Source organism: Mytilus trossulus, unplaced genomic scaffold (assembly GCF_036588685.1).
Source record: "Mytilus trossulus isolate FHL-02 unplaced genomic scaffold, PNRI_Mtr1.1.1.hap1 h1tg000128l__unscaffolded, whole genome shotgun sequence".
In the NCBI taxonomy this organism is placed as follows: Eukaryota; Metazoa; Mollusca; class Bivalvia; order Mytilida; family Mytilidae; genus Mytilus; species Mytilus trossulus.
In genome coordinates, this window is record NW_026963301.1 from 1,469,280 (window position 1) to 1,493,730 (window position 24,451).

Here is a 24,451-nt window from a genome sequence, read left to right on the forward strand (position 1 = left end):
TACTGTCTAATCGACTTAACTGTCTACAGGTCATGTAGGCAAATGCTATTTGAATTTAAGAAACAATATCTAAAGTTGGTAAATTTTCCTTCATTGGCATTTTTTATGCCCTTTTAACCCCCTAATCTCACCAATTTTCTAAAATTAATGGTTTTGAAGTTCATCAAATAAACTTTAAATCTAAGGGAATATTTTAATGTGATCAGTAGCTTTCCAAATCAAAATTTAAAAAATGAGATAATAGGGGGGCCAAAAATAGGCCTTGTTGTACCTTGTCCTTTGTATTGGAGTTATCTTGAACATGATTGTACATTTGTAGTTGAATTTTTTTTTATAACTGATTCCTACACCATGCATTTCTTATATAGATTTTACCTTGGCTGTATTTGGCAAAACTTTTAGGTAGTGTTGGTATTCAATGCTCAGTATTATATTCAAAATAAAGTCAACTTCATACTTTATTTTGGCTTTTAATCATCTTTTGATATGAGCATTGCTAATGAGTTTCATGTAGACAAAATGCAAGTCTGGCCCAAATATAAAGTTTCAATTCTGGTATCTATGATGAATTTATTCATACAATTCTTTAATTAAAAAAATGTTTTCTTGACAATGACAGTAATTCAAATAAACATCATACTGTAACTTAAATATCAAAGTATTACATTTCATCAATAAAATTCATGACATTGACCTGTTAGGATCTAAAAACTGGTCATTTCACTGCACTATTTCGTTTGAACTATCAAAGTAATGATAAACCTGGGATGATAAGGATATCAAGTCAGCACCATAGGGGATATATTATTTCCCCCCATTAATATTATAAACTCAAAGCAATTTCAAAACTTATTGATTTATTTTTGTTACCAAATGATTTTAGTGGTACAGTAAAATTTTCTTTTTACTATATATGATTTTTCAAATTAAAAAAAGAGAGCCATACTTTGACCTATAATGGTTTGATAAATTGTGACTTGGATGGAAAGTTGTCTCATTGGCATTCATATTACATCTTATATCTGCCAACAGAATATGATAAAAATAATTGTGTTGAGAACACAGTTTATCATTGACAATTTTTTATAAACTGATAATTTGGCATTGCAATGACATAAAATGAAAACATGTACCATTAAAGCTTTATTCGCAAAAACTACAACAAGATTTGAATTGTTGCTAAGTTTATATTTTTTTAATTTTCTTTAAAAAAAACATATTTAAATTAAATCCTATATATATGTTTAGATCATTTTATAAATTAAAAGCTAAAAGAAACAGAATACAAAATTCAACTATCTAGTCCTTTTGTAATGACCATCAAGGTATATCAAAATGTTTCCAACCTTAGGCAATTATATAAGTTCAAACCCTGTTCATCTTTTCCTAAAACTAAATGTCATATACTGTAAACTAACTTATTTTCGCAACTTTCGCGAATAGAAAAATAACGCGAATATAAATAGTCGCGAATATGAACAACTTGGTTCTTTCCTTATTAAACTTCATCAAGTAAATCAGAAAATCGTGAAATTTAATAGCTGCGAAGTGGTCAAGAAAGGGTGAAACGCGAAATAAAGTATCCGCGAAAATAAGTTGGTTTACAATAACTAAAATTGATTGTAAGTTTTACTGAACTTTCAATAATGTTTAAGTATTGTTTATATCATGTAAGATTAATTAATTTAGAGTTGCTTGTTTTAACTCTGACAATTTATAATCAGATTTCCATGCATTTTGTATCTTCTTGTTTCCATGTTAAGATATTAGAGAATAAGTTCTTGTAATTCATCCCTCTCACCTATTTTATAATACGTAGAATGTATCCTTTAAACTCAGGACTTTACATCTCTGTTTTACTCACTTTTACATCAATGTAATAAATATTCTAACAAATGTTGAATGACAACAAAAATTTTCTTGTGATTCAAAATATCTGTATGGGAAAAAAATCTCCATTGTGATGTTTCTTGAAAAGTTCCTGCTCAGTAATCAGCACTTCCTGTTGCGAGGTAGTCACGGCGACCAATACCCTGTGCCTGTTTTGTCTGTAAGGCCTCCAGTTTAGGACAGTCTGTAATACGATGACCAAGACCTCCACAGTATGAACAACCAACTTCACCTGTAAAACGATAAAATGCAAGCTTTTAGTAAATAGTGTCACACTTATTTAAGCCATGATGGAACGCATAAAACATACAATTACATAAAATAACATTTTGACAACATAAGTCATAAAACATATATTTCTGAAATTTTGTGATCATTGTCCTCTACAGAAAAATTATTTTAGTTGTTCTTTATGCATTGGTGAATTTAAATGTATTTTTGACTTCATTAAGATTAATCTTAAATTTTGTTCAAGTAAAAACCATTTTTAAGCAATATTTTGTACAGGTTATAACATGTATGAGGTACTTTTGTACATGTTATAACTTGTATTTTTGCATTATACCAGTTATTACATGTACAACATTTTTGTACATGTTATAACCTGTACAAAATTGCAACTTGTACACGACATATACATGAATATCAAATAACTAGGCAAATTACAATTTTCTAATTAAAATAATTTCTTTGAAAGAAATTATTCAAAGCTTCAATGTCTCTTGCAACTGTTTTATTTATCTGACAACATTGATATACTCATGTACTATGTACCGATATAAAGTGCACTTTGTTATAGTGCTGTAGATATTTTACTTTGGATACCACGTAATTCACGAAATCAATGTCCAAAGAATGATAATTTTTTTGTAGGTGAATATGCAGGTTTCGGCAAAACCACGAAATTAGATATTGAATATCCACCAACATGCAAATTTTTCTTTATTCACGAAAATTGGTACCCACGAAAATAAGTGTATCCACAGTAGTTTTGACTTTACACTTAAAAACTGTAATTTTTCTTCATGCAAAACACTATAATTAATTACATTCTTTAATAAGAAATACAGTGATTTAAATCACCTTTTTTGCAGAGATATTTACAGATTTATATTGACCGTTCAGCAGATGTACATATAAAGTTATATAATTTAAATTATATATAATGTATAAGGGTATTTCAGAAATCATTCATACCACATAGCATTTGCTCATTAAACATCAACACATAATTTAATACTTTACCTCCAATATCCAGAAATTTCTCATTTTCAGACTCCATATTTGCTAAGAATGGTGGCACTTTTTGTTTTGCTTCAATCAATAAGTGTTTCAAATCTAACAATACTGATTCCTCTGAAAAAATGAAAGTATGTACTTTATAAAATCTTGTGTAAAAAGAAATTAAACCTGCTTTTAGAATATTTTTTTTGTAATCAATTTAAACATGTAGTAAACAGCAGTGATAAATTGTAGCTGTAAAGGTCTTTCCATTTCCAAAAGATGTGGTGCTAAAAACTTATTTTTATCATGGTAAAAGAGTTGTATATAGTTGATCTTTTTTGGGGTCTCTCAGCTTGATTCTAATAAAATTTCCTGTCATTGTTTTTATTTGAATCCAGAATAACAGATTTGAAATGAAAGTGGTTAAATAGTACAAAGCTCACAGAAGTGTTTTTATTTTTGCATGTTCCAAAAAAGATTTTACAGGAAAAAAACAGGTAACAAAAATTTGTGGTATTCTTTCAAAAACTAGAAGGGTCGAAATTAACAAGAAGTTACACTCTTTCTTGAGGCTGGTCTAACTGTAAGCAAACTGGAAATATGTGTTCATCACTTTTTTAAAAGCTGCTGACCAAATATCAATTTTACTTATTCAATAGAACTGGAGAAATTAGTAATGAAAATTTTAAGGTTCTTCAACATTTCGAAAAATTCAAAGTATTGGCAAACAGGAAGTAGGAGTCTCTCTCCACCCCTGTGAGTGACCCTGATAAGGAGGAGGATGGAGATACAATAAGGAGTCTCTCTCCACCCCTGTGAGTGACCCTGATAAGGAGGAGGGTGGAGATACAATAAGGAGTCTCTCTCCACCCCTGTGAGTGACCCTGATAAGGAGGAGGGTGGAGATACAATAAGGAGTCTCTCTCCACCCCTGTGAGTGACCCTGATAAGGAGGAGGGTGGAGATACAATAAGGAGTCTCTCTCCACCCCTATGAGTGACCCTGATAAGGAGGAGGGTGGAGATACAATAAGGAGTCTCTCTCCACCCCTGTGAGTGACCCTGATAAGGAGGAGGACGGAGATACAATAACTTACCAACAGCTTTATTAATAAATGTTGTTGCTATTCCTGTTTTACCACATCTTCCTGTTCTTCCTATTCTGTGAACTGTAAATTAGAAAATCTATATCAGTTTTTTATATCATCTATATACAAGTAAATACTATATACGAGAAAAAAATAACAATCAATGACATTGAAATTAAAATGAGATGCATTTACTCTTTAAATTTACAAATTAAGAGAAAATTAAAATGACGATCCAACTAAAATAACTGAAATAACATTAAAAGTGATATCTATGATGTACGGACTCGAATCTCACTGTTTGTTTTCCTCTTTTACACATGCTTTTCAAACTTACAGTTTCAATATATAAAAGTTTCTAAATGTGTGATTTGGACTTATTTTAACAATTGTGAAGTGTTCTAGAATCATTTACAAGCAGTTTCAGCTTCTGCTTTATGATAGAAAACAGGTTTTCTAATAAAACACTGCAAATGACTGCACACAATTTGAAATTAATGAGTTTAATAAGACCTTTTCTACAAAAAAAAATTTTTACCTGAAATTTCATGGGGTGTGGATGTACCAGTGCAATCTATACCATCCCTATTACAGTATGTGAAAAACACAATGAAAAATTGGATTTCTAAAAGAATCTAAATTACCATAATTTTCTATATCTTCTGGCATATCATAATTGATAACATGTTGAATCTCTGGGAAATCTAATCCTTTAGAAGCTACATCTGTGGCTACAAGTACATCCTTCTCAAACTTCTTGAACTGATCTACAGATCGAGATCTCTCTTCTTGGTCTAAAAAGGGAAGATAATTATAATTGACTATTTATTTTTTCAGTTCATAGTTTCAAACTAGCCAAAAACATTTATGGAGAAATATGCAGTGTTTTGCAACAATATATGAGCTGTGTTGGATAGAAATCAACCTTATGCAAGTGCATGCATACATGTTGTCTGCTCTATGGTCGGCTTGTTGTTGCTTCGATTCGATCAAAGGTACCAGGATTATAATTTAATATGCCAGACAAGTGTTTCGTCTACATAAGACTCATCAGTGATGCTCATATTAAAGTATTTATAAAGCCAAAAAAGTATAAAGTTGAAGAGCACTGAGATTCAAAATTCCAAAAAGTTGTTGACACATTCACAATTTTATGTAAATATATATGTAGAAAAGTTTAATTGATTTTGGAATATTCAAATTAAATTAAAGATGAATTTTGGTGTTTTGTAGGGTTCTTATATCAACTAAATTTTCAAATATTTGCAGAATTTGCATAGATATTTGTTTCAACCGGAAATACACTTGTTAGTTAATAAGTTGAGTTAACAGATGTTTTGATATTCATATTTTCTTCCTCCCTACGCCTATATCACCCTACTCTGTCCCTCAGTTAATCTTGTATCAAGACTTCAAAACAAGACCAGGCATTATCAGTGAAGTCACAATGTGAGAGGAGAAGTTATCAGTGACGTCACATTGTGAGAGGAAACGTTATCAAGCTTGCTTTTGTCAAGCGTAAAACTGTCTTAGGGAGAGGAAAAAAGACCATTAATAGAACGATAAACAGATAATTGGGTTTTCTACGTATAGATATAGTAAAATATCAGCCGCTCAACACAATGTGAAACTTTTTAACTCTTTAGCTACGCCCACTCACCAGAAGGTTCACATTGTGGCTTGTGGCTAATATTTTACGATATCAATGTGTAGAAAACCTGATAATCTATACGTATAAAGTTGATTTCTATCAGAAGAGGCTCACATGTTATATTGTTTTATACAGTTACTGTAATCAAACATTCACACGTCATCATTCCATTCTTTTCAGATATAATCAATCAGTAAAGAAATGGACATCACTAACATGTGAACAGCTGAGTGGACACACACAATAACTGTGTTCGCTCACAACAGAAGCAGGATTTCAAACATGAAAATTGCCAACAAAACATACTGTAAGAAATTATACTTTAGAAGGGTTCATATTTTTCTGTAAAAAACAGAATTGAATGCCAATTTTTACCCAACAAATAATATTTGTACACAGAAAAATTATTAAACAAGTTTTAACTGTTATTTGCAGCTGGTATTTCACAATAACCACATGATAAGGCTGAAATTTCTTTTTTTATCATATTGGTTGAATGTTTTAATGATGAACATCATGATTTTTTTTCTAAATTGCATAAGCTTGCAGTTATAGCATAGATTCTGAGCATATCAAGGGCAAATCTTTTGAGTATTTGCAAAGAAATTGAAGACTCACATTGATCATTTTTGAATATGACCTATGCCTAAAGCTTGATGTTTCAAAACAGAAATACATCAGACACATTGTACGTTGTTTCTACATGTTTTCTTACCTTTTCCCCCATGGATAGCTACAGCTTATCTTACCTTTTCCACCATGGATAGCTACAGCTTCTACTCCTTTCAGTAACAAATACTCATGAATGGCATCTACATCTTGTTTACGCTCAGCAAACACCAACACCTATAAGACATAAAATCCATCTATGTTTCTAATTGAAAAACTGTAAATTCAGAAATTATTGTGATGTTTTTATCATTGCGAAAAATGTGACAGGGTTATAAACCCAATAATGAAAACTGGCATTTTGAAATTTTTATATGAATTAATTGAAAAGGATTTTTCTCAATATAACATTTTTGTTTAAAATGACAAAATCGCAATAATAAATGCACAAACAATAATTTCTGAATATAGAGAAGTGCACATCCTAAAATGCCTCTCATGAGAGCTTTATTTATCAGGGTTAATAATTTTGTTGAAAATTTTAATCATTGTAAAGGGTTTTAATAGAGACATTACATAAACTGACATATTTGCGGAACATGCAAAAGACCGAAATGATATTTGGTTTAAAGATTTATAAAACACCCCATTAAAAATTTTAATTCTGTCATCTCAATTTCATTGAAATTTAAGATTAATTTGCCATTTTGCACTATTTTTGTTTGTATGAGGCAAAAGCTTCAGTCAGCCAACAGATCAGATATCAAGGTACATAGTATTCATTTCCAAGTGTTATGACAAACTTCATTGCCCTTTATTGGATTTAATACTTAGGATTATGAAAGTAAAAAAAAAATAATACAAGATTGAAAATAAAATGTACTACTGGAACAATTAATTTTTTTAAATCCATTCGTTGACCAGTAGATATCTTTTCTTATACTCACAGGAGGGGATGTTTTCTGTAGACATTCCAGGATATAGCAGATTTTAGCTTCCTGTTTGACATATTCTACTTCCTGTATGATATTCTGACTAGCAGCTCCAGCTCTGCCTACATTTACTGTTACAGGTTTAACAAGAGCACTCCTAGCAAAGTTCTGGATCTTCTTAGGCATAGTAGCTGAGAACAGCAAGGTCTGCCTCTGTCCCTGTTGATGATAATGTTACATTTTAAAGATAGAAATGATGGATAGAAATTAGAAATAACAGCCATACCTGTGTGTTGTGTACTATTATTTGTCTGTTTGTCTTTTTCTTTTTAGGTCATGGTGTTGTCAGTTTATTTTCGATCTATGAGTTTGAATGTCACTCTGATATCTTTAGCCCCCCTTTTTAATTATTTTTTCAATTTATATAATTTTTATGAAATATAAATTGATTTAAATAAATATTTGTGTCACTGATGCCTACTCGTATATACTGTTCAATTGTTATTTTGTTATATAATAACTAATTTTAAATATGTTTGCTGAAAAGTTTTTCTCTTTTATTGCAATTGTTCTCATAATGAACCTCAATGATACCTTAGGAGTTAAATTCATCTTTCAATTCCTTCTTTTTTATTTATCACAGTCTCAACTGAGGTAGTATTAGTCTCATTTTCACTTTTTGTTACAATTGTATTTAGTTTACATAAACTTTGACCAAATATGTCTATATTTAAACAGTACTCATATAACAATGTCCATAAAATGTGTTTTGGTAGCTAGGAATGCAGAAAACAAAACTGACATTTTTTAATCTTTCATATCTCATATTCAAATACAAAATTGCTATCCTGGTTTCTATGTTGAGTTAATTTATATTCAAACAAGTCAAATTATTTACATGAAAAATAAATCATTAAGAGAATTTAAAGAACAAAGATTATCTGCCCTTAACAAAAAATTAATAAATGTCAATGTCAAACCTTGAAGTAAGAGAAGATTGTTCTAACATCTTCTTCAAATCCTAGGTCAATCATTCTGTCAGCCTCATCCATCACTAGATATCTACACACATCTAACGTCATCATCTTCTTATCTAACATTAACATTAATCTACCAGGGGTCGCCACTACAATATGGACTCCTCTACAAAGAAATAAACCAAACATTAACATTAATCGCCCAGTAGTTGCCACTTCAATGTGGACTCCTCTACAAATAAAGAAAATTGCTCAGTTATCAAATAATAATTCCCGTAAGGTACAAGGAAGATCTGATATCATGGCTAATGAAACTAAATGGTCACAGTATTATCCAAAATAACAGTTGACTATACACATCATTGCATATTGCATATTCGACAGGCCTAGCTGTTGCTAATAACTTTTTTTTATTTGGAAAATTTCTAAAGGAGGAAATGTTTGCTAATTCTTAATTTTTTACTCAAATGCAAGAAGATTAAAGGCCAAATCTTATATGAAAGGAAATGTTATTGCAAATCTAGCCATACTTTTATTTTCCCTAACACATGTAATGTATCAACATTAAAACATAACAAAACTTAAGTGGAGAAAGAAAATTTGCAATAAAACATTTCATCACTTAGTCAATATATAATATATGGCACCTTTTAATAATACTGAGTTGATCGTTTATCGGAACTCCACCAATACACAAACCACACTTTAATTCTGGGAAGCCGTCTGCTGATAAAGCCTTACAATAGTGAGTAATCAATTCACTAGTCTGCTTGGCTAATTCTCTCTGTAATGACAAACATATCATAAAAGTACTGGATATACTGTATAACAATAAGTCTATTTTGCCTGCTAACCCTTACTTTTTTTATCATATATTGTTTAAAAAGGCATTTTTGAAAATCTTAAATATTCCTTGTTATTTTTTCATTGTTTTTGAAAGAAAAAAGGTGCCAATGTTAAATTTATATATACAAAAAGTCTAGAGAGAACCAGTTCATGTCAAATTTTCAATGGATTATTTTTTAAAAACAAGCACACAGACATTTAATTTTTTTTCTGCCTTTTCAGTTCTTTCATGCACATACTATCAATTTATAACAGTCTTTGAAATAGTTAATTATTTTGAAACAGAGAAGACGACATCCTTTAGAACTTTAAATAATTAATTCCTCACAAATAAGCCAATGTAAAAAAATACACTGCTGTAAGGTCTTTAATCAAAAATATATTTTCAGTGGTGTTTTTAAAATGAGTGTACTTACTGAAGGACAAATAATCAATCCATATGGTCCTTCACCATCTATAAATGGAAGTCTCTTTTCTTGTTCCAGAGAAAACATAATAATAGGAAGGATAAATACCATAGTTTTCCCTGACCCAGTAAAAGCAATACCAATCATATCTCTACCTAACAACCTGAAAACATAACAATAAAATACTGTGTGTTTAAATGCATAGAACATGAATTATATTTGCAAGGCTCATATTTGAAGTACACGTTTAAGCTGCAAGTTATTACAATTGATAGATTGCTCAAAAGGACAGGATGTAACATTAAGTTTTTGACAAAAAAGCAATATCTATTGAAATTATATAGTTTTATTGATAGTTTTTATTTTCATGTACTAATAAGTATAATTTTTTTTCTCTCTTTTTAATATTTGGACTGTATGTATGATGTTCATTCTAATCATGTTTTGATTTTATTCACATATATAAATACATATATGACCAGTGATTTTGCTAGCGCTCGTCACTTTTGTAATTTACAAAAGAGTTTTTGCATTGACGAAAAATTTTCAAATCAATTTCGTCACTTAAATTTAGAAAGTGTAAAAATATTTTCTCATTAAAATACTATAAATCTACCTGTCTTATGTTTTTGACAAGTTTATGACCCCAGGTAATTAACATTTTCAACAGGTGTTACAAGTTGTGATTACAACTAATCTGCCTTTCGCCATCCGATGGGTCACTAATCGGTTAATTATTAATAAATCATAATTGACTATTATAATTATATCACCAAGAAAATCAGTCAGTTGGCATTTCAACAACCAGGAGTATAGTTTCGTCATTTGATCGAAACAATTTGTTTATACTCCCGGACAGTTCTCATTTTAATTTCATTATTTCTGAAAAGATCACAATTTGAAGTTCGTTTGTCGTAGATTCGTCATTTGAACGCATTTTCGCTACAATTGATATAAATTGCCATCAAAAACTTTCGACATTTCCATTGAAAAATATTATATAGAACTTTATTCAAAACGTTCAAATTGTCTTCACGAGTAAAACAGGTGCTTCCTGTACTTTGTGCTACGCATGCGTGAAAGTAGTCCTATAACTATTTATAGACCCTGATAAAAATCATAAAATACGAAATCATTAAGAAGCAATAAATCAAGAGAGACAAATATATATCTCTAACTAAAGGAATCCAAACCGAAAAATGATAATTTCCTAATGAATCGGGACTCGTTTTGAATTTACTATCCACGTGTCACTTCCCGTTTTGTTTCATTTTAAAACCGAAAGTAGCAAACGTTATATATTCTTGATTTGTTTACAACCTCCTTTCAGTCGTTATACTCGTTCCAAAAAGAATTTTATACAGTCCCAACCTAATAGAAATGATTTCCAGACATCTATTTAGACATTCTATAAGGATAATGATTATGCAGTGATAAAATCATTGCAAGTTAATTGTGATTCCTTTTTTTTTTAAAATGAATCCAACTTGTGTTGTTCAGGAATGTCCTCTGGAACAAACTGAATAGAAATTGTAAAGAAAGTTTCCACATCCCTTGTCAGAATCTTTCATAATAAGGACCAATACAGTCAAATCATACAATACTGACTGCCAGTCATGCCTACAAGTCCTTTAAAATCTGACAAAGTCAAAGATGAAGCTAGTAACATACATCCTTGGTTCCTTGCTGTCACACAAAAGAAAAGGTTGACTTTCATGGCGCGCAAAAGTGACTAAAGCCCTCAAAATCCTAGCTTAATCCCTGTATATGACAATACTTACACTGCTGGAATGCCTTGTATCTGTATAGGTGTAGGTTTAGTTATGCCTTTATGCTTCATTGCATTCAATATTGCCCTTGGAAATTTCATTTCCTTGAAGTATTTTATCGGAGGTGGCAGGTCCTCCCCTTCCACAAGTATGTGGTATTTCTTCCTTAGCTCTTCATGTTTATGTTCAGATCTATGTAAGATATAACTGGGAGGAGTCCAGCTGGCAATTAAAAATAAATATCTAGTAAACATGACAATCATGTTATGTGGAGTCTTTCTCATTTATTCTATTTATCCATAAAATACTATTCTTGATCTTATAAAGCATCAAAAACAAAACAAAAATTGATATATTAACAGGAAATGTAGGGTACAGATCAAATAGACAACCACCCATCAATATAAAGAGCCCTAAAGACATTGAAGATCAACAAAGATATCTGTACCAGAATGTCGCAAATAAAGAATAAAAAGACAGTTGGCGATATTGATAGAGAACAGAACAGCCCTTACAAAGGATGAAAACAACTAAAATATTGCTGATTTTTATACATCCTTTCATTGTTATGAGGATGAATAATAATATTTAATATTTTACAAAAAAGAAATATTCCTTTTCATTTTCCTTTGACCAATAACACTGTAATAGTTTTATATATCTAAAGAATTATTTTTGGTGCCTTTTTTTCTAAATCTGATTACAGCACCAACAAAATTTCTACAATTGTATGCAAACTAATTTATGATAATGCTCATGTATATAAATTAAAATAACTTTATAAAAGGGTTGAATATACTGTACAAATCTATTTGAATTACTTATTGTTGGTTGAAGCAAAATTGAAAAGAACAGAACCTTAGTCAAATTACCAGTTTATTAGAATACTAGTACACCTTACACAATAATTTTTAAATGTCCCACAAAACAAAATTTGAAGCAACCACAACCAGTTGCAAATTTAATGAAACTATGGTTAAAGTACAAGTGATGATGATAAAAGTGTAATTTTATAGTTACCCTGTCTTTATTGGGTCTTCATACTGAATACCCTTAGCTAACTCAGCCACACCCATCAAAGCTGTAAATAGACAAACAAATAATAATAAGTAAGATATTTATTCAATATGAGTTTATATGATTTGTTTAAACCTATATATTATTTTGTAATTGTAATACTGTAAACCAACTTATTTTTACGGATACTTTATTTCGCGTTTTACCCTTTCTTGACCACTTCGCGGCTATTTAATTTTGCGATTATCTGATATACTTGATGAAGTTTATTAAGGAAAGATCAAAGATTGACACATTCACGACGATTTATATTCATGGTATTTTCTACTCGCGGAAGTCGCGAAAATAAATCGCTCACGAAAATAAGTTGGTTTACAGTATATAAGGTTGATGTAGTTCAGTAATCGGTTTTCCTTGGTTTTAGTTTGTAACACAGATTTGTTTTCTCTTAATCGATTTATGACTTTTTGAACAGTGGTATATAAGTATGTTTTATTTGTGTCTAATACTTTTCCTTTTGAGCAAATAAAATATGTTTAAACTACTCCTGAGTGAGCACTTCTTCTTTGGCACATCATCTTCATATATAGAAATTACATTATTTTCATTTTTCTTGACATTTTCATATGTATTATATAAAGTATTTTAAATACCTTTGTTCTCTGCTACACTTTCTAAAATCTTCTGTTCTTCTTTCAGCATCTTTTCTCTAGCTGTTTCTTTTCTAACTGTAATATAAACAGAATCAGCATGTTAAAAAGTTACACAAACACAAACAATCAGGATGTAAACAAAATAGAGGTCAAAATTGGAATATAAGGAACATGATGAATTTTTGAGGATGTTAGCCTCTCAAATTTTTATATTTTCAAATCTTTCGGCTATTACTAATGCTATGCAAATAAAAACTAGAGGCTCCAAAGAGCTATGTGAATATTAAACAAAGGACGCATTTGAATTCATGACAAAATTGTGTTTTGGTGATGGTGATGTGTTTGTACATCTTACTTTACTGAACATTCTTGCTGCTTACAATTATTTCTATCTATATTGAACTTGGCCTAAAAGTTTCAGTCGAAAATGTTAGTTAAAATTTACAAATTTTATGAAAATTGTTAAAAATGCACTATAAAGGACAATAACTCCTTAAGGGGTCAATTGACCATTTTGGTCATGTTAACTTATTTTTAGGTCTTACTTTGCTGTACATTGTTGCTGTTTAAAGTTTATTTCTATCTATAATAATATTCAAGATAATAACCATTGGCCAGGTCATGCCACACATTTTTTAAACTAGACAACCCAATGATAATTTCGGCCAAGTTTGTTTTAATTTATCCTGGTAGTTTCAGAGGAGAAGATTTTTGTAAAAGATTACTAAGATTTACGTAAAATGGTTAAAAATTGACTATAAACAGCAATAACTCATAAAGGGGTCAACTGACCATTTTGGTCATGTTGACTTATTTGTAGATCTTACTTTGCTGAACATTATTGCTGTTTACAGTTTATCTCTATCTATAATAATATTCAAGATAATAAACAAAAACAGCAAAATTTCCTTAAAATTACAAATTCAGGGGCAGCAACCCAACAACGTGTTGTCCGATTCATCTGAAAATTTCATGGCAGATAGATTTTGAACTGATAAACAATTTTACTCCTTGTCAGATTTGCTCTAAATGCTTTGGTTTTTGAGTTATAAGCCAAAATCTGCATTTTCCCCCTATGTTCTATTTTTAGCCATGGCGGCCATCTTGGTTGGTTGACCGGGTCACGCCACACATTTTTTAAACTAGATACCCCAATAATGATTGTGGCCAAGTTTGGTTCAATTTGGCCCGGTAGTTTCAGAGGAGAAGATTTTTGTAAAAGATTACCAAGATTTACGAAAAATGGTTAAAAATTGACTATAAAGGACAATAACTCCTAAAGTGGTCAACTGACCATTTTGGTTATGTTGACTTATTTGTAGATCATATTTTGCTGAACATTATTGCTGTTTACAGTTTATAATAATCTATAATAATATTCAAGATAATAACCAAAAACAGCAAAATTCCCCTAAAATTACCAATTCAGGGGCAGCAACCCAACAACGTGTTGTCCGATTCATCTGAAAATTTCATGGCAGATAGATCTTGAACTGATAAACAATTTTACTCGTGTCAGATTTGCTCTAAATGCTTTGGTTTTTGAGTTATAAGCCAAAATCTGCATTTTCCCCCTATGTTCTATTTTTAGCCATGGCGGCCATCTTGGTTGGTTGGCCGGGTCATGCCACACATTTTTTAAACTAGATACCCCAATGATGATTGTGGCCAAGTTTGGTTTAATTTGGCTTTGTAGTTTCAGAGGAGAAGATTTTTGTAAAAGATTACTAAGATTTACAAACTAGAGGCTCTAAAGAGCCTGTGTCGCTCACCTTGGTTTATGTGAATATTAAACAAAGGAAGCAGATGGATTCATGACAAAATTGTGTTTTGGTGATAGTGATGTGTTTGTAAATCTTACTGAAATAAACTGTCTTGCTGCTTACAATTATCTCTATCTATAATGAACTTTAGTTTCAGTGGAAAATGTTAATAGAAATTTACAAATTTTATGAAAAGTGTTAACTAGAGGCTCTAAAGAGCCTGTGTCGCTCACCTTGGTCTATGTGCATATTAAACAAAGGACACAAATGGATTCATGACAAAATTGTATTTTGGTGATGGTGATGTGTTTGAAGTTGTTACTTTACTGAACGATTTTGCTTCTTACAATTATATCTATCATGAACTTTGCCCATTAGTAACAGAGAACTATATTTGGTAAAGATTTACATAAATTTACCAAATTAATGAAAATTGTTAAAAATTGACTATAAAGGGCAATAACTCCTTAAGGGGTCAATTGACCATTTAGGTCATGTTGACTTATTTGAAGATCTTACTTTGCTGAACATTATTGCTGTTTACAGTTTATCGCTATCTATAATAGTATTCAAGATAACCAAAAACGGCAAAATTTCTTTAAAAATTACCAATTGGAGGGCAGCAACCCAACAACCAGTTGTCCAATTCATCTGAAAAATTCAGGGCAGATAGATATTGACTTGATTAACAATTTAACTTCTTGTCAGATTTGCTCTAAATGCTTTGGTTTTTGAGTTATAAGCCAAAAACTGCATTTTACCCCTATGTTCTATTTTTAGCCGTGGCGGCCATCTTGGTTGAATGGCCAGGTCATCGGACACATTTTTCAAACTAGATACCCCAAAGATGATTGTGGCCTAGTAGTTTCAGTGGAGATTTTGTAAAAGATTACTTAGATTTATGAAAAATGGTTAAAGATTGACTATAAAGGGCAATAACTCCTAAAGGGGTCAACTGACAATTTTGGTCATGTTGACTTATTTGTAGATCTTACTTTGCTGAACATTATTGCTGTTTACAATTTATCTCTATCTATAATAATATTCAAGATAATAACCAAAAACAGCAAAATTTCCTAAAAATTACCAATTAAGGGGCAGCAACCCAACAACCGATTGACCGATTCATCTGAAAATTTCAGGGCAGATAGTTCTTGACCTGATAAACATTTTTATCCCATGTCAGATTTCCTCAAAATGCTTTGGTTTTTGAGTTATAAGCCAAAAACTGTATTTTACCCCTTTGTTCTATTTTTAGCCGTGGCGGCCATCTTGGTTGGTTGACCAGGTCACGCCACACATTTTTTAAACTAGATACCCCAAAGATGATTGTGGCCAAGTTTGGATTAATTTGGCCAAGTAGTTTCAGAGGAGAAGATTTTTGTAAAAGATTACTTTAATTAATGAAAAATGGTTAAAAATTGACTATAAAGGGCAATAACTCCTAAACGGGTCAACTGACCATTTTGGTCATGTTGACTTATTTGTAGATCTTACTTTGCTGAACATTATTGCTGTTTACAGTTTATCTCTAACTATAATAATATTCAAGATAATAACCAAAAACAGCAAAATTTCTTCAAAATTACCAATTCAGGGGCAGCAACCCAACAACCGATTGACCGATTCATCTGAAAATTTCAGGGCAGATAGATCTTGACCTGATAAACATTTTTACCCAATGTCAGATTTGCTCTAAATGCTTTGGTTTTTGAGTTATAAGCCAAAAACTGCATTTTACCCCTATGTTCTATTTTTAGCCGTGGCGGCCATCTTGGTTGGTTGACCGGGTCACGCCACACATTTTTTAAACTAGATACCCCAATGATGATTGTGGCCAAGTTTGGTTTGATTTGGCCCAGTAGTTTCAGAGGAGAAGATTTTTGTAAAAGTTAACGACGACGGACGACGACGGACGACGACGGACGACGACGGACGACGCCGGACGCCGGACGCCAAGTGATGAGAAAAGCTCACTTGGCCCTTCGGGCCAGGTGAGCTAAAAATTGACTATAAAGGACAATTACTCCTTAGGGGGTCAATTGACCATTTTGGTTATGTTGACTTATTTGTCAATCCTACTTTGCTGAACATTATTGATGTTTACAGTTTATCTCTATCTATAATAATATTCAAGATAATAACCAAAAACAGCAAAATTTCCTTAAAATTACCAATTCAGGGGCAGCAACCCAACAAAGGGTTGTCTGATTCATCTGAAAATATCAGAGCAGATAGATCTTGACCTGATAAACAATTATATCCCATGTCAGATTTGCTCTAAATGCTTTGGTTTTTGAGTTATAAGCCAAAAACTGCATTTTACCCCTATGTTCTATTTTTAGCCATGGCGGCCATCTTGGTTGGTTGACCGGGTCACGCCACACATTTTTTAAAATAGATACCCCAATAATGATTCGGGCCAGGTGAGCTAAAAATGGTTAAAAATTGACTATAAAGGGCAATAACTCCTAAAGGGGTCAATTGACCATTTTGGTTATGCTGACTTATTTGTAGATCTTACTTTGCTAAACATTATTGCTGTTTAAAGTTTATCTCTATCTATAATAATATTCAAGAAAATAACCAAAAAACAGCAAAATTTCCCTAAAATTACCAATTCAGGGGCAGCAACTCAACAACCGGTTGTCTGATTAATCTGAAAATTTCAGGGCAGATAGATCTTGACCTAATAAACAATTTTACCCCCATGTCAGATTTGCTCTAAATGCTTTGGTTTTTGAGTTATATGCCAAAAACTGCATTTTACCCCTATGTTCTATTTTTAGCCATGGCGGCCATCTTGGTTGGTTTTGCGGGTCACGCCACACATTTTTTAAACTAGATACCCCAATGATGATTGTGGCCAAGTTTGGTTTAATTTGGCCCAGTAGTTTCAGAGGAGAAGATTTTTGTAAAAGTTAACGACGACGGACGACGACGACGGACGACAGACGCCAAGTGAGCTAAAAATTAAGTTGAAAAAAATTCTAACCAAAAATGCAGGTCAAAATTGGAATATAGGGAACAGGATTATTTGTTGAGGATGTTAGCCTCTCAAATTTTTATATTTTCAAATCTTTCGTCTATTTCTTATGCTGTGCAAATAACAAAAGTTAAGTTGAAAAAAAATCTAACCTTGTGCTTTTTTCTTGAGTTCACTGTGTTGATCTAGTAAGCTTACATGTGCCTTAGGTCCTGGATCTTCCTCTTCAGGGGCATCACTACTTTCTGATTTCTCTTCTTCCTTCGGTTTAACTTTTCCCAATCTTTTCTCAGCCTCCTGGATCTGTAATATTTGTGCATAAAATAATAATCAACCATTCAAAATTATAATTGGTTTATAGATTTTTATTTGAAAGGCTAATGTAAGTTATCAGGAGCCTGTAATTCAGTAGTTGTCGTTGTTTTATAGCTGACTATGCGGTATGGGCTTTGCTCATTGTTGAAGGCTGTACGGTGACCTATAGTTGTTAATGTTTGTGTCATTTTGGTCTTTTGTGGATAGTTGTCTCATTGGCAATCATACCACATCTTCTTTTTTATATGTTGTTGCTCAATCTATTACTATCCTGTATATCGTATCTGTACAATAATTACACCTTATGTAAGAATCCGGGGTTTTGATTGGTTGACAGCCAGTGTATTTTTCACCAATTTATTCAATATATTCAAATTAATATCGTTAATCTTTTAACCCCGCCGTGGTATATGCAAAAAGGGTATGCCTTTTTTACCCTCTCTGCTGTGGTATTTGCCAAAAAATACTCTATCCGACTGGATGCTTGTAATGTCACGATCATCAACTATGTTAATGCGTTTTTGAAAGTTAACATTCAGTGTAATTAAACAGATGTAGCATGTTCTTGAGGGGTATTTGCAAAAAAAAACAGTCTTGGAAATGAATTTCCTTTGCCTTACGGCTGGTGAAATTTAACATTCTCTGGACTGGTATTTTTCGTTTAAAGATAGATCTCTGCTTTATCAAAGGATGAACATGTATGACCTATTGACATATATACCTTTGATATAATACACCTTATCGCTAATCCCGGCTGACCCGCCCGGTTGAACTTTTGACGCAAACAACAATCACTTTTCCATTGTGGCGTCAGATATTTTGTTTATGACGTCAAAATTTTAGGGGAACCTGTGTGATATTCAGTAATGGCGGACAAATAGCGATAAGGTGTATACCTCCATGAAATTCCACTTATTGTTATATTTGATATTCTTAACCTGTAACCTATGTACCAGCAAATAAATGTTCTTTGATGTCAGCAGGAGATTGCTTACCCTTCTGTAGCACCTTAGATCACCCCCAGTTTTTGGTGGAGGTGTGTCTTGATTAGACTTTTTTTTTCTATATTGTATTCTATTGTTCGATTTTATTTTTTAGCCATTGCATTGTCAGCTTATTTTCGATTTATTAGTTCTAATGCTCTTGTATCTTTACCCCCCCCCCCCCCCTTTTTTATCATGATTATATATATATAAGAAAGCTGAGTACAGTTTCCCCAGAGGGCATTAATGAAAAAACATAGAAGAGTCACTCATTTTTCCTACCATCACTAATTTCCTGTCATCACTTGTGGCCAGTTACTACGGCTTCCGTACTGGACCCTTACACTTTTCAGGAATTTTTGAATTATATTAGTTTTGATTACAGTCATTTTGACAGTTGGCAAGGATGTGTAAGTACGCAGCCACGTTCTATTACTTAACCTTAGTAAACATTTATTACTCAATTTTCTTATCATCAAATTACTATATTTTTTAGATGTTTAAATACGCAGTCTCTGATGCAACTGCCCTACCGTTGTCATATTTTAAATATCATACCAGCTTAGATCGGTCAGGACTGTTTATTGGGACTGTATTTCCACGCAGTTGTTTAACATCTCAACTGTCAACACCTTTGGGAATTTAGAGTTGTGCCAGTTCACATCGTAAATAACTTTTTTTATTTTTGGCATATTTTTGTAGTCTTTGCGGTGTGTTTGAAAATTTTAAAATTGTTCCAGCGTTCGCTTAAATTGTATAAATCAAGATTTTGATAGAGTCTTAATTTGAATTGACATGATTCATTTTTCATCGTGCAATTACCGAAGAAGGATATCTGTTATCCGAAATATCTAACATATTGTTCGTTTTATTGTGTTTTTGGTGATGTTGTATTCTTTTAGACTTTTTATATATTATATTATGTAGTGTACTGCATCATGTTTATATGATTCATCGCCGCGTAAGATTTATCGTTGACTATTTATTCAGTCATTTTATATATATATATATATATATACAACTCGTTTAAACATCAACCCAACAATGTTAGATCTGTAAATTTGCTTTCGCAAATTTTTGGTTCTTCCCTCGCCGGGATTCGAACCCATGCTACTGTGATATTGTGACACCAAATCGCCTGCACTGCAGCCGTCCCGCTAGACCACACGACCACCTGGGCTCTCAAAAAAAGAGCTTTCGGTGGCCATATGTTACCTTTCCACGTCAGTTTTAATCTATAATATATATATATATATATATGAGGTAGACATATATATGTACCTGCATCTTCTTTCTTTGTTTAATTGGAATGTAAGGTACATATTCTTCATCTGATGAGGAGTCTTCTTTCTCTCCTGATCGCTGCAATAATAAATATATATATACCATTATAAGGTTTCAAAATAGTTTTGTTAAATCTACTCAGACTAGCTACATGACGTGTTAAGTAAATATATATAAATTTAGACTGAAATGTTCATGTCTTCAAAGTATTTGTTCTCTCCAGTTTTTCATGAAATTAATCTCTATCATACAATATCTAAATTGAAAATGAATAGACATGATAGAAATATGTCAGAGTGAATCAATTGATTTATTGATTGATTGTTAATGGGTTTTTTTAATTTGTTTTATATCACCATTTATCTTATAGTCATGACAGCCCTGTTGACTTAAATAACTGTTAATATGGTTAAGGTTCATCTTAAAGATTCTTAACAAATGGACTCACTTCAAAAACTATTCTTTAAGTATAGACTAACCTGTGCAGTTGGAAAAGTTTTAAGAACCTAGCATTGACTACATGTTGTATATGTATAAAAGCTTAATTCATTTTGTGCTTTAGAAAGATAAAATCTTTCTGGATTTTGATGGGCATTTTTTTTTCATTCCTGCAGAAGGTGTAAAAATAAACAAATACAATGTATCTGAATTGCTTTTGGTAATGTCCACTCAGCATGCTCAGTCACACCTTTTAACATGTTTTAGTAATTTACTAACCTTTAGTTGTCATGGTTGTGTATTGTCAGTCTACTGTTCATTCCAATCAAGGACAATCAATACAATACAGTTTTAACCTGAGAGGGAGCATCTCAAAGTTGTATCTCCCAAATTGTATATCAAAAGCAATTCAGGTGTTGGTTTATTTTCACACCTTATGCAGGAATTAATAAGCTCATCAAAACCTGAGAACAGTATATCTATGGGTATGAGGTTCGTTCGCGCCCAAACACTTTCGCACCCTACACATTCACACCTCGCACGTTCGCACCTAAGGTCCGTTCGCACTCTATACGTTCGCACCCAATTTTAATTCAAATTCCAGTTTAATAATTGGAAAATCATGATTGTTGTTATAAAACTGTTTTGGTGTATAAATAAGTAAAACATTTAAGATTTTAAATGAAAAACACAAAAGATAATTATTTTTTACAGCTTGGTCCCTTAAATTTGATCTGAAACAACAAAATATAGCAATACACTATTATAACCAAAACATGATAAATTTATTCAACACGCAAAAAAAACGTAGTCAGAATCTCACTTTATTTTGAAACAAGTCAATGAAACAAAGTTATAGCCATACACTAAACCAAAACATGATAAAGAGTTATTCAACACAAAATAAAACGTTGACAGAATCCCACTTTATTTAGAAAGGGTTAAAAAAAATTAACAGTACACTATCCAAAACATGATTAAGATTTATTCAACACATAAAAAAAGTTGTCTCACTTTATTTTGAGACAATGACAACAAATATTAGAATACACTTGCCAAAACTTGATTACAAAGCTATAAATATTAAACACAAAACCAATTAAAATTGGGCGCGAACATGTAGAGTGCGAAGGGACTTAGGGTGCGAACATGTAGGGTGCGAAAGTGAGAAGGGGCGAACATGAGTGGGTGCGAACGTGAATGGGCGCGAACGGACCTGGATTCCTATCTATGGGAAATGAATTTGATTAACTGTCAATGGGAATCCTATAGGTTTTTTTTTATATAGGATAGTGATTGCCATTGACAGTAAAACCTCGACTGACCCTCTAAACAAGCCCCTGTGGACACAGGCATTTGTTTCTATCCATATTGTTGTCCGAGATTACTCTGACGTCCGACAGCTGTTCTGCCAGACAAGCTGGGGCCGTGGCAAAACAGCCTGCGAATGTCAGAGTAATCTCAGGCTATCCATATTGAGGATTTATAGGCATAGGAAGGTCGACTATCCATACAAAAATGAGTTATTATAATTTATGAATAGTCGACCTTCCTATGGATAGAAACATGGATAGTCGACCTTCCTATGGATAGAAACATGGATAGTCGACCTTCCTATGAATAGAAACAAGTGCCTGTGGCTGTGGACTTTCGACAAGAGAGCAGTCTACTGTCTAAGATTGAAATTCAACAAAAATAAATACCTTTCTCGATTTACTTGACATGCTGACTGTAATAGATATATAAATCACTTGTATGTTTCAAAGATTTTGTTTATATAACATCGCCTTAATCCTGCCGATGGTTGATATTTACTAAATTACATTATTTTACGTTTCAAAATAAAGACAAAACGTGAGAAATCGTTCCGGAAGTTTTTGATGCTACAATAAAAAATTAACCCATATCGGTGAGACGACATTCCGGATTTTTTATTTTTATTTTTAGGGGTATTTTAATCACTTTCGAGTTCATCCGTCACCGGAAAAAACTCGTCAATTATACGCGCCTTTATCACCGTCATTTGTGCGTTTAGGGGCGTCGTCACTTCCTTCCAATGTTGAGCGAGTGGTTGGAAAACTATAATTCTATATTGAACGAATTATTCGGCAAATTGAATTCTCAAAATTGACAATCAACACTGCTGTCATTAGGGAATTGTCAGTAAGTACCTACAGAGCAACCATTATTTCTAGTTTATCCTGCACAAAGACGATCAACAAGACGCTTGATGAACGTAAATAGTGCAGGGATACAGGCGAGCCCCTCTATCTGGTAAATGACGTCATAAAGGCGTGCATAATTGACGAGTTTTTGCCGGTGACGGATGAACTCGAAAGTGGTCTATTAAAACTTCGTACAAGCAAGGACTTATATACGTCCCTGGTACACTGGTACAAGGCATTGAAGTCAAGATATTATTATACTTTAGAAAATATTAAAACTTTGCTTGATAGTACCAGAAACCAGACATTTTGGGGCCCTTTATATCTTGTTGTTCGGTGTGAGCCAAGGCTCCGTGTTGAAGGCCGTACTTTAACCTATAATGGTTTACTTTTTAAATTGTTATTTGGATGGAGAGTTGTCTCATTGGCACTCTATCTATCTATCTATCTTCATATTTCCGCACTCAGTCACAACTCTGACTATTACGTGCCGTTGCATGCGTGGCTTATTTACAATTAAAAATAAATAAATTTGCAGTAATATTACGTTACATTGCATTGGTGCTTAGAAAAAATAAATAAAGTAAAAATATAACAGTGATTTAATTTTTTTGTGGATTGTTATCCTTTGTATATTTCTTGTTAAAACTATGTACATGTTATGCATTTTTTAGAATATTTGTGAAAGAGCAGATATAGAAATCTGCTCTTTGAAGCCGTCGACTGTTGTACAAAGGATTGCTGATGTAGGAATTAGGTTCCATTGTACTATTGTATGTGGATAAAATGAAAACTTGTATGAATCTTTATTTGTTTGAATTTGTTTAAAGTGGTTTGTATGTTTATATCTTGTTCTACTGTCTGATTTAACAAGAAGATCTTTAGGGTAAATTGCTATGTGTTGGTGTATGATCTTATAGAATACCACTAGTCTTGTTTGTATACGTCTCAGTTCTAATGTAGGCCACTGTAGGTGATCAAGCATGTTTGAGACAGAGCTGGTATTGTGATATTTATTACATGTGTAGCGATTAGCTCTGCGTTGGACCATCTCAATTTGGTTGATTTGACTTTTGGTGTCAGGGTCCCAGACGCAAGAACTGTACTCAAGCTTAGGTCTAACTAATGACATGTATGCCCTTTCTTTGATTTTTTGGGATGAAACTTTAAGGTTACGTTTGAGAAAATTAAGTTGTCTGTTTGCATTAGCTGTTACGTTATTGGGGATGTGTTTATTCCATTTTAGATCAGATTGGATGGTTATGCCTAAATATTTTGTAGCTGTTTCAGTTTGGAGGATGTGATCATGCAGGATGTAGTCATGGTTGACTGGTTTCTTTTTTTGTGTAATTCTTAGTATGGAACATTTGTCTGGATGGAATGACATTAACCAGTCTTTTTCCCATTGTGCCGCTGAATTTAAATCCTGTTGTAGTTTGGCAGCATCATCTGTGT

General features: G+C 32.3%; 1 protein-coding gene across 1 annotated transcript; it reads right to left on the minus strand.

The window, feature by feature from the left end:
• Nucleotides 1-1,237: 1,237 nt before the first annotated feature.
• Nucleotides 1,238-22,727, minus strand: LOC134700176 (probable ATP-dependent RNA helicase DDX41). Its single transcript, XM_063561542.1, has 15 exons — nucleotides 22,535-22,727; nucleotides 20,391-20,471; nucleotides 17,964-18,114; nucleotides 13,063-13,137; nucleotides 12,413-12,473; nucleotides 11,405-11,614; nucleotides 9,633-9,786; nucleotides 9,018-9,154; nucleotides 8,374-8,536; nucleotides 7,409-7,612; nucleotides 6,602-6,698; nucleotides 4,846-4,995; nucleotides 4,211-4,282; nucleotides 3,136-3,246; nucleotides 1,238-2,122 (listed from the first exon to the last, which is right to left on the minus strand). The coding sequence occupies exons 1-15, from the start codon at nucleotides 22,553-22,555 to the stop codon at nucleotides 1,986-1,988; spliced, it is 1,824 nt and encodes a 607-aa protein (XP_063417612.1). The 5' UTR covers nucleotides 22,556-22,727; the 3' UTR covers nucleotides 1,238-1,985.
• Between the last annotated feature and the right edge of the window lie 1,724 nt (nucleotides 22,728-24,451).